The sequence below is a fragment of the Felis catus genome, chromosome D4 (assembly GCF_018350175.1).
Source record: "Felis catus isolate Fca126 chromosome D4, F.catus_Fca126_mat1.0, whole genome shotgun sequence".
Taxonomy (NCBI): Eukaryota; Metazoa; Chordata; class Mammalia; order Carnivora; family Felidae; genus Felis; species Felis catus.
Window position 1 is genome coordinate 47,666,687 of NC_058380.1, and position 12,172 is coordinate 47,678,858.

Below are 12,172 nucleotides of genomic sequence, written 5' to 3' on the forward strand. Positions count from 1 at the left end.
GAAGGAAAAGCATGCTCTTCTAACATTGTGTCATTTCTGAATATTGTTTAGCCATGAAATTAAAAAGTAGTTTACAGCATCTCCTAAGTTTCTGAATTAAGACTTAAGGTAGAAAGTCATCTGAAATTTTCTACAAAGACAGCAAGACGTTTTACCTATAAAGTATCGTTTACCTTTGACCATATCTCCTTCCACACATATATAGTAGCTCTCTTTTAAGGCCATACAATGAAATAATCCGTGTACACTCTGGATAATCTTAGGATAATCAAAGCAGCAAAACAGAAGCTTCTAGGTAGGAAATTATAGCTGTAAAATACAGCCATACATTTTTAATCTGTATATTTAAAAGGTCTTTTCAGGACTGTAGTGGTTCATAGTATTCAAGCTGACCTAGATTCTGGTTCTGCCTCTCTCCTATCTTTTTATTTATTTACTTATTTATTTTTATGTTTATTTTTGAGAGAGAGAGAGAGAGACAGACAGACAGAATGTGAGCTAGGGAGGGGCAGAGAGAGAGAGGGAGACACAGAATCCAAAGCAGGCTCCAGGCTGTGAGCTGTCAGCACAGAGCCCAATGCGGGGATGGAACCCATGAGCCACGAGATCATGACCTGAGCTGAATTTGGGCACTTAACTGACAGAGCCATCCAGGCGCCCCTCCCAAAACCTTGGTATATGATGTGAAGCACGTTGGTTGACCTCTCAAAGCCTCAGATTTCTCATTGGTAAAATGAGTACTATAAGAATAATAGCCACCCTTTATGGTTATTGCGAGCCCTAAGTGAAAAATTATTTGCCAAGGGCTTAGGAGAATGCCTGGCACAGAGTGAATCTTCAGTGAATGTTAGAATTGGTAAGAGGAAAGCCTGGTGGTTCTCACACATAGCTATGGATCAATGCCTTGACCTCCCTGGGAGGTTTTTTTCTTTTAAAGTACAGATGCCTGGTCTACATCCCAGGAGATGTTGCTCAGTAATTTTGAAGTGAAGTCTAAGCATATGTGTTTATACAACCCTCCATGGATGTTTATGACAAACCACTGATTTAAATAAAAAACAGTACAACTTCTTCAGTTGCTCAGTTAACTTGGAGTTAAAGTCTGGCTTGAACTATTTTGGTGCGGCGCTCTGTTGAGCAGATTAATTAGAATAATTGCCAAATTTGTACTTTGTGTTATGCTGAAAGGGATGTAACCAGGAGACTTTTAAAACATTTGATTTACATTCAGGGCACCTGGGTGGCTCAGGTAGGTTAAGCATTCTACTTCAGCTCAGGTCATGATCTCAGGGCAGATGAGTTTGAGCCCCGCCTTGGGCTCTGTTCTGACAGCTCAGAGCCTGGAGCCTACCTTGGATTGTGTCTCCATCGTTCTGCCCCTCCCTTGCACACTCCTTTCTCAAAAATAAATTAACATTAAAAACATTAAAAAGTAAAAGATTTGACTTACATTCATATGACTGTGAGATCACAGAGTAAACATGATTTTTCACAATTTCCTGTCACACTGAAGAAGAGACATGTAAGATGACCCTGGGAAATTGCATTGGCATGGATATATTTTAGTGTTTACTGTATAAGTTTTTATTTTTTATTTTAAAGCGAGAGAGTGTGAGCGCAAGCAGGGGAGAGGGGTGGAGGGAGGGAGGGAGGGAGGGAGAGAGAGAGAGAGAGAGAGAGAGAGAGAGAGAATCTTAAGCAGGCTCCATGTTTGCCATGGAGCCTGCTGTGTAACTGGATCCCATGACCCTGGCATCATAACCTGACCCTAAATCAAAAGTCTGATGCTCAACCAATTGAGCCACCCAGGTGTCCCTATAGCTTGTAGCTTTTATGTCTATTTAATAAATATAGGGAGATAAGATAATTTTTTCAGTTACATTTTCCTATTGAGTTACTTCATTTCTAACTGCCCTATTTCAAAATAAGCAGGCTCCTCAGTGATAGAGATCAAGGAGCACCAACATGGTTAAGAAAAGCATAATTCACCATAATTGTTCATTCACCATAATTGTTTGACAAAAATGCAGACATTTTCCTTGGGAGTAACTTTTCAATATTAACTGAAAAAAAAAGGACTCTCCTTAATATCTTCCCATTGGTGAAGATTAATTCATTAGATTAACAACCTGTCACATTGGAAGGGAAAGAGGTATTGTCCTACTAGACCTTGGGTTGTAACAACATGAGGAAAGGGTTGGCACAGCCCTAGGGGAACAGAAGGTGGCCATGTCCTAGAGGTATCAAGAGAAGGTGAAGGAGACATGAGAAAAACAATCACACAGGTTTTCACCATTTTCTGCCTAGAGCAGCTCTAAGTGCAGCTGGTATATTCTCAGACTTGTGGCTTTTACAGGCCTTGTTGGTAGGAAATCAGAGTTATTTATATGCTGGTATAACTCCACACAGGAATCCAAGAAAATTCTAATACTGTCACCCTAAAGGATTTTTTTTTTTTATTTACAGAGTTTTTAGAGAGCATGCCATTGATATACAATCTCACTGGATCTAAGAATGAAAATTGCATAGATTGGGAAAAAAACTCCTTGTCTGGGAACATTTTTATTCTGACCCCTGGAGTTTAGAAAAGACTAGAGTTTAGAAATTGCCTGAAACTTGCTGAACTATTATTATGGAACATGAAAATGAAAATCTGTATAAATAAATAAATAAATAAATAAATCCTCCCATTTTCTTTGTTTATGAATATAATGTTTTATCCAAGTCTAGCCTTAGACAGTTGGTCTCTAAAACATGGCTCTTTGAAATTGTAGAGGCGAGAACCCTTTCAGAATTTTTCATTTAACCAGCAGAGAATTGCTTTCTCACAGCTGGAAGCTTCAACAGCTGTTGATTCGGGGTACTTTCCTATTCTTCCAGGTGACAGTTCAAGGACCCTCACTGCCATTGTGACAGCCAGCAATGTATGTGGTCAGGAACATGTTCCACTACAACCCAATTCCAAAGCGACCTCTCCATACACCCCCAAGGACCAGGGCACAGATAACTCAGAGCCCCTGTGTTACCTGAATGGGAAAGATTTCTCTGTTGAGGAAAATCAACCTTTATAAGAATCTACTTTCTGACCCATGGTCAGATCACAAGGCTTATTTATATGACCATGAGGATTCTTTGAAGGATTTGATATTTGGAACCTATCGATATTCCTTCCCCCACTTTTTTTTTTTTTTTACACGTTGTGTCGGAAATGTCTCTTTCATTTAGGATGCATTTGAGTCTTAGTGGAAAGCTAAATAGCTAAGTTCATTTTTAACTTTCAGGAAGAACAAGCAAAAAGAGTATTTCAGCATAGCTGCCATTGCAGTACTATTTATTGTATCCACTAGAGGACTCCTTTCAGAATGGCTCAAAATATCTCCCCTCTCATTCTCCGTGGCCTCTGGCATTTGATGCTCAACTAACTCTTGAGTTGGGCCACTGGCTACATATCAGTGTTAGAATGAAAACATTCCCCCTACTTTACACCTCCTGCTAGTTCAATAAAGTGATGTTTAAATAACTGAACTGGCTTCAATGAACTGTATTTGCCATTTTTTCCTGCTTCTTAGCTAGATAAAATGGAGATAATTATGAAGTGGATGAGCAGGTTTAATGAAAGCCAGTTTCTTTTGGTATACTCCTGAAGCAGCAATCATCATCTGTTTGGCTTTTGAAGAGCAACAATTATAATCACTTAAACCCCCAAGGGGAACAAAAATAGAATTTACATTAGCATATAAAATATACAGCTGGATTGGGCAAGCCTATAAAATTCTGGGGAAATCATTCTAATCTGAATGCTATTCAAACTCACAAGTAAAATGAGTTCAAGAGTATTTTACATGCTTCCTTCCTATAAAATAATACATATAACAATATTGAGAGGATTTTCCTAAAAATGAACACAAGGAAATAAAAAATTGTTGCCAGGAGAGAATCCCAGGGAGAATGGGATAAACTGCATTGTCAAGATATCAGAAAGCAAAATGCATAACGCTGTTCACATGAAGTCCTAATCCGAAGTGCAGATTTTTCATGCAGTTAGGAGTTTAAGAAAAATAGGGTGGTTTTAGTCTGATCAATGATGAAACTTAATCATAAGTAAAGAAAATTTCAGATTAATAGTACCTCCCCCCTCTGTTGTAAATGTGAAAGCCACACAAAGAAAAGTGAAATCACTTAAGTTGATACCCTATTGTTATAAAGCAGAACTCTTTTCTTTCTATGATAAAACATTTTCATATCATTGCCTCTCAAATAACCTCTTTCTTACACCTCCCTTTCTAATTCTAGCCCAGATCACAGGCAGATTACAGGCAATCTCCCTCACCATTTATGGTATTTAATTACTTTTGCTTTTATGTGCCTTTCACGGTTTGCAATATACTTCTTTTTTTTTTTTTTCATTTGGTAGAACATGGAAGAATAAAAATGGAGCTTGTGCTTTATCCATTATGCTACTAGCAACAAAACACTAACATAATCAATATATTAAAGGCTTGCCTGGCTATGCACATTTGTCAAAGGCAGTGTATCTGAGAAATTACACTAATGAATCTTAAAAAATTCAGCATCCTACACAGAAAACTTGCTCTCCCTCATCTTAAGTACATATCCAAATGTAGAAACTAGAATAATATATACTGCACCTTTATATTATTTGAAGATCCACTCTTACATTTTTTAATGAAAAAAAAAAAGTCGGTGTGCGAAACTTCACCTCCACTGAGAAGCACTTCCTGAATACCCTCACGAAAGCCAACGGCAGGCAAATTGGTGATAGCTCCCTCTGTGCTCCTAAAAGCACTTTGTACATACCTCGGATAGCAATGATCTCACTCCATTATAACCATTTGTTGACATGTCTGTCTCCTACACTGACTGCAATGCTTGATAGCAAAGCCATCTTTCCCAGTGGGGTGTTCCCTGGCTCTAAAACACTGTGCCTAAAGCCTAGTAAGCATACTGTAGTGTTTGTGAAGTAACATATACCGCTAATTTGTCTTCTAAGACACACTAAAATGTTATGTTATCTATGATAACTAACCGTATTAAACACCACCTCTACCACAATATCAAATTTAATTTGATAAATTAAGCACGGAGAAATTCAAAATTCCAAAGTCTAGATTTCTATTGCGATCTTCACTCTCATCATCCTTAACAAAGGATGGTAGTGATTTTTTAGATTTATTAAATATTTAAAATGTGTCCCATGGTGAATGATTTTGATTGGAAACACCCAAAAAGCTGAGTTCTCAGTTCTTAACGGTAATGACCTCAGGTTGCATTAACTTTATATTTCTATTTCAAAAAAAAAAACCCATTAACACTGTCTTTTCAACCTCTATCAATGTCTGTCAGGTGTGGTGGTATCTAGCTTGTATTATTTTTCCCTATCCTGGAAACCCTTCATGCTCCGAAAGGCTTTGAAAATCTCTAACGTGCAACTTTCATTTGAACACAAAATGTAATAATTTCAGATTTAAAAGAACCTAAAGGGATTATTGAGGTGCAAAGCTTGAAGGATTCCAGAACCTATGCAGGAACTATCTTAAGGTCCCTCGATTCTTTTCCTAATTTAAACATAGTCCATACTTCCTAATTTTTCAAGTGGAAATACCATTTATGAAGTTACAGGGAAGCAACAGTGGAGACTCCACAGACCTATCCTAAAATACTCTTAGATTTTTAGTTAATAATAAATATAGTTAATGTTCTCAACATTTGATACAGTTCAGTTTTAGGGTGTTAATTACCCCTTAAGTTTAAAACTGAAAAGCTACTGTAATAAGTTTTCTCTTACACTTCATACTAATAAAACCATAACTTTTTGTATACGTATATTTACACTTATTTATTATCTGTATATATAGACCCGTACACTTTGATGAATTTGAGAAAAAAGAAAATTGTCTTCTTATAGTTCTATTAATTTAGTATATAATAATGTAATGTAAACTTTCAAATCAAGGATAAAATAGAGAGTTATACAACTATTTTATGAACTATAATAAAAACTGAGAATGAATTTTATTTAAAATGAGGCAAGTAACCAGAATTAGTTTCTGGGGGGTGAAAATCCAAGGGTTTGTCAAGGTTTATTCTCCAAGGTCAAAGTGAAGTCAAGCTGAGTTAGATGTGACCAACGACTAGAATATCGTGGGATTGAAACACTCAAGCCCCACAGTTTTCCTGATTCTAACATGGTTCATAAAGGTTGAAAATTATCAGACTTTTAAAAAAGCTACTGGAATTCTCATAGAAAGTGGGTTTAAACACATAGTTTAGAACTATGGAGCACCTGGCTGGCTCAGTCAGTAGGGTGTGTGACTCTTCATCTTAGGGTTGTGAGTTTGAGCCATGTTGGGTGTGGAGATTACTTAAAGATAAAAATCTTTAAAAAAGTAAAAATAGGGGTGCCTGGGTGGCTCAGTCGGTTGAGCACCCAACTTTGGCTCAGGTCATGATCTTGTGGTTCATGAGTTTGAGCCCCGCGTCAGGCTCTGTGCTGACAGCTCAGAGCCTGGAGCCTGCTTGGATTCTGTGTCTCCCTCTCTCTCTGGCCCTTCCCCTGTCAAGCTCTGTCTCTGTCTCTGTCTCTCTCTCAAAAATAAATAAACATAAAAAATAATAATAATAAAAAATAAACATGATAGGTCCAGATGATTTCATTTTATAAAAAGTGACCCAAGGGGTGCCTGGATGGCTTAGTCAGTTAAGTGTCTGACTTCAGCTCAGGTCATGATCTCACGGTCTGTGAGTCAAGCCCCACATCGGGCTCTGTGCTGACAGCTCAGAGCCTGGAGCCTGCTTTGGATTCTGTGTCTCCCTCTCTCTCTCTATCCCTCCCCTGCTCATGCTCTGTCTCCCTCTGTCTCAAAAATAAATAAACATTAAAAAAATTAAAAAAAAAAAAGTGACGCAAAACAGATTAATCAAATTTTAAAAGTTCTTCACTTGACAAGAGTATAGATTCAAATGCTCTTTTAACATGTGAGGTCTGTGCATTTTAAAGAAGCTAATTAAAAACAAACAAAAAAAGGTTTACACAAACAACTTAGGAGCCCATTTACTGCATCACATGCAGACAGTTATTCTGAGTGCTTTCATTTCTTCTCAGGTGAAAGTGAAAAATTGAGTAGTTTTCTGCTGAATGTAAATGATGTCCTTAAACATTTCTTCACTGGTACTTAAGGGGACTTGAATGGATTATCTCCATAAAATCTTAACATCTCCATTTGTACAGATTCAAGGTCATAAATAAGCAAACTGGAGCAGATACAATATCTATGTCCCAATCTTTCAGGTTCAAAAAATGTATAAATTAAAAAAGCACAATCCAAGTGTTTTCAAGGGAAATAGTTTATTTTCTACTATTTGAGAGTCTATCATCTTCCATATTTAAAAAGGAATCTTATGATAGGATCTCATTTGAAAATTCTCTTTTCTATCTCACTTTCTATCTTTATGTCTCTTTAGTTAATTAAATGAAAGCAGTTTAAAAATTCACAAAATTACAGAAGTTAATTGATTATAGGTATATCAAGGGAAACTAACTTAAAAAACACATATTATGTCAAAAAAAAAAAGACTTCAAATGATTTGCCACCTATCAAATCACATAACATTTCATTACTTAGGCAAATGCTATTATAATCAAAATTTTTAAGTCTTTAAAATGAAAAAGAGCACTTAAGTTGGTAAAATGGAAAAAAAAAAGGCACTCTGCTTATTTTAAGTCCCTGTTTAAGGAAAACTGGGTTTGCAGTTAGGTCTTCTTTTTAGTAAGTGGGCTTTGTTGGTACTTATTTGAAAATACTTTTGTCACTATAATTGATTTAATCTTCCTCTCCTTCTGTTTGTTTTTGGGGTGGGATGGAGAATACAATAAATTCTTCATAATTATTGTCCCAAGAGAGAAACAACCAGCCAAATTAGCTTAATGTAACCAAACCCAACTTGAGAAAATAATTAGGAAAGTTTCGGTAAGATTTATTTCTTCAAAACTGTTTTATCAAAGAAAGTGCCAAGATTAACAGGTAATCATTCCTATCCTCGGAATTCGTGGAGATTATGTGGGTTTTCTGTAAAGTGTCTCTTTAAATTTAGAAAATGATCTCACGTTTTCTATGATTTGATTTTCATTTTGTTTGATTTTGGACCCAAGTTTAGATAGATTTTGATTCAAATGCTCATTAAACTGTCTGACCTTCCTCTCCTTAGTTGCTAGCCATAATAAAACCTAACACCTACAGTGTTTTGAAGATTAACTGAGATAATATATGTAAAGCACTCACGTAGATGAGTGGATTCATGCCTGGATCATGGCAAGTAGACAACAAATGTTAACTATTTAAGGGAACTTCTTCACTGTTTTAGATTGTGTGCTTGATAAAAGATACACATGAAGTTTAATACTAATTAGAAGTAACAAATGAAGGTTATTTTTGAATTTTTAAAATCATAACATCACTTCAGCTATTCCTCTTTTGCTTGTTTGCTTTGCAAGCACATTTCATGTCCTAGACATGGTACGCAAAATGTGCAACAGAATGCTAGGTGACCCTGGCTACCACCCACCTACACTCCCTATGTCTATGTCATCTATTTTGGTCCTTTATTTATGATACCTATTTACATAAAGTGAGTCGATGTTATGGGAAGCAATGAATATTTCTATGAGACTACTGCTTAGTTGAAAACACTTAGAATTTGGTTCTTATGAACTTTATAAGCCTTCTGTTTTTTGTAAAATTTACTCTAATGGATTGAGATTTAGGGAAAATATCAGAACACGGCCACTGCATTTCTAATGTGCAAATGCCATATAATTAGAACACTGAGGAAAGAAATGATATTACATTCTGATATAAAGAATTCTTCATATTGAGAATATTTAGCAAATCTAAAATTGCCACAGAATTGTGGTATTAATGAGGGAAAGTGCCAGGAAAGATGGCATTAAATAATCTAAGTATGCTTATAAGATATTAAACTATAGGCACTAGTATTATCATTTAGACAACTTTCAATTACCCAGCTTATTTTAAATAATAATTTCTATGAATATCTTCAAGTGAAACATTATTTTCAGTGTGGAGATAGAAAGTGATAGTAAAGTTGAGGGCTTATATGAGATTATGACTATTGTAAAATAATTCTGACTAAAAGTGTTTTTCCCAAAATGTTAAAATAACCTAATTTTGCATATATACAGGCCATAAATATACTTGCAAATATTTGTACAGTAGTAGTAGTAAATGCTTACTTTGTTTATATTCTTCACATAAATACAGTTTAAGGTGTTTATTAGAAAAAACAAGCAGTACTAGTATAGATCAAGATTAATCACAAAATTAAATAGGTATGATAATTGAGTAGCATGGTCCAAAACAAATTATAGAGTTAAACATATTGTTGATTATCTGTAGTCCAAGAATATCAGTGCAAAAGAAAAGCAAACTTCCCAACTGAAACTCTTGCTACTACAAACATATAAAATACTAGATTCTAATTTAAACTCCTCTATGATTTTTTTTTCATAGTTTCACCAAATTGATTCTGCTTGTATCAACAAATTAGTAGTTTAGTTAGCCATTTGGTGTTTCAAATTTCTAACAGAAAACTGTTTTAAACATGGAGATTGCAAATAGCAAGACTAAAAGCAACAGTGGTGATCCAGCTGCATAAGTTGTCACTTTCCTTCCATAGTTACTGGCAAATTACATCAAGAGACAAAAAATAAGTCAGTTGTTAAAAAAAGTTATTAAACTATATGCCCAATAAAATTCAATAATTTTGTTGCAATATGGAATCAGTTTAAAAAGTTATTTCCTGTTTTTCTATGATCAGAGGAAGTTTATAATAACTTCAAAATATTTTAGAATAGATCTTGAAAAATGTAAGCATTTGCAATTATATCTGCAAACATACAAATGATAATTAAGAATGATTTCAACAAAACATGAATACAATTACTCTCACGGGGCATTTTTGTTGCCATCCCATCCTGCAAATGAGAAAGCTTAAAGAAGGCCTGCCTCATCAGAGAATGTGTGGGTCCATTCCAAAATAGGGCATCCTAGTCATCTCCATGACAACAGCCCTTGACAAATTAAAAGGCAACCAGATTCACAAACAGAAAAAGTTAAGACTACTGAGCACTGTTAGTGTTTGTTTGTTTGTTTGTTTGTTTAAGTCAGAGCTGGTCAAACAATTTAGAATTTTCCAGGAGAAAGGTTGAGCCCTTTACCAAACTCAAACTGGTTAAGTATACCACAAATATTAAGTTGGATAGCTAGTCTCAGAAAGTGAACTAGATAAGGGGGCAAAACTCAGAAATCCTTCTGTAGAATACACCTCCTATTTTAAAAACAGGAAAAAGGTTTTAGGAGAGGAGGTTGGGGAAGGACCCTTCAACAAATCTGTACTCTTTAGTGTAAAAGGAGAGAGGGCAAGGAGAAGAGACAGGAGAAGTGAGAGGTGGAGTGGTAAGCAATTCCTTTCTCCAGCTCAAACCTCTTTTTAAGACGTTACCAAATGCATTATTTTATTATCCGTTAGTGTTTAGAATTATCTAAGAATGATGGCTTCTCAAGTTGCTACCTGAGAAGGAATGAGGATGACAGCAGGAGGTCTAACAGTGCAGGTGAGGGCACGAAGATAGTTGTAGTGACTCAGGGTGACCCCCCCATTGTTCCTTTTCTCCCTTTTAAGGATTTGGATCAGGAATGACCCCGCTACTCTACTCGGCTGAGTTCAGGAAGTCAGAGCTGCAGGGTTCTTTTAAAAACCAGACAATAACCCAGGTCCCTTTTCCTTCCTCCCCAGCACCTCAACCCTGCAGACTGCCAACTCTCACCCACTTTAAATGCATCAAGCCCAAAACCATCCCAAGAGTATCAACCAGATAAATGCAGAACATGTCTATTGACCATAGTTAGAAAAACAAAAACAAAATTAGAACTTCTGTTTTTTGTTTCACCACCCCCTCTTCCCAGCCCCCAGCCCTTTGTGTGTGAGGATTCCCCTTCAAACCACCCACAGACCGAGCATACAAGAAGAAATGGTAATTTTTGGTTTAAAAGTTCACTTACCACGGCAACCTCATATTGCTTTGTCATGCTTTTTGCACTTAATTTTTCAAAACTGCTTGTGCAGGGCGCAGAACTGGGAAGGCAGGACTAAAGTATCTCTAGTAATCACAACAAAAAGGAAAGAACATTCGCCAATCAGAATTACATTTAAATGCACAAATCTCAGAGCAAGACGCGCGGTTCACACCACACGAGGGAGAAGGTGGGGGTGGAAAAAGCCAAGCTAACAAAACAAAAGGTAAAAGGGAGAGTTGAGTGGTTGGAGGGCAAATTGATCCAAGCCGTCTTTGGACTGAGGACTGGCTTAAAACCACCACCACCATCACCCCCGGCTCCCAGCACCCCAGCGATTACCCGAGTGACTGCACTTGCCTCCAGCCAGCTCAACTGCAGGACAGGAATGCCCCATCTAAGTTCACTAGCCCTGTCACAGTCTTCTACTGCCTGATGGGTTCGTTCAGGAAAACACTTCCAGAGGCATCCATCCACTTGAGGTCCGGGCTTGGCTGCTGCTGCGGGGCTGCTGCGAGCAGCTGCTAGGATCCTTGCCGTCGCGTTCCTGCCTGATTCGCGCTGCACAATAGTCCCGGCTGGGTGCACCTCATTAAGCCAGCCCGAGAGCCCCAGGAGCAGGGCAAGCAGTGTGACAGCGCTGCCCCTTTGTAATGACTGTGTGATGGATGCAACCGAAGGGTGGGGTCTGGGTGGGTCAAAACTGTTAATGACAGTATGTATCATTCTGTCTGTCCTCCAAGAGAAGGAAGCCCCCTGCCCTCCCCCTATCCTAGGTCGGTTTCTCTCTCTCTCTCTCTCTCTCTCTCTCTCTCTCTCTCTCTCTCTCTCTCTCTCTCACACACACACACACACACACACACACACTTTTCTCTCTCCCCTCCTCCCTATGACATTATCTGCAGTTAGCGTTCAAAAAAAGTATGAAAACCATCGGACCATCGGGTCATTTTTTTGTTTGTTAAATCTCAGTAGATCATGGAAACCAATTTTATCCAAACACTTAAAGAACCAGAAGATCCTAAAATCAAAAATACAGGCGGAAGAGGGGCGAGAAGAGC

At 37.3% G+C, this 12,172-nt stretch overlaps 1 protein-coding gene across 4 annotated transcripts in view; it reads right to left on the bottom strand.

Moving 5' to 3' along the window:
* The window catches only part of ELAVL2 (ELAV like RNA binding protein 2), a 201,205-nt gene that overhangs the window by 153,759 nt on the left and 35,274 nt on the right, over positions 1-12,172 (bottom strand). For 3 of the 4 annotated variants that reach the window (XM_019816051.3, XM_045043761.1, XM_019816046.3), the window contains one exon: positions 11,100-11,197. In XM_019816051.3, the coding sequence (XP_019671610.1) occupies positions 11,100-11,126 (27 nt within the window). In that variant the 5' untranslated portion in view covers positions 11,127-11,197. Of the gene's footprint in view, positions 1-11,099; positions 11,198-11,471; positions 11,779-12,172 lie in introns of those variants that run through there. The other variant, XM_045043762.1, reaches the window with a different exon arrangement.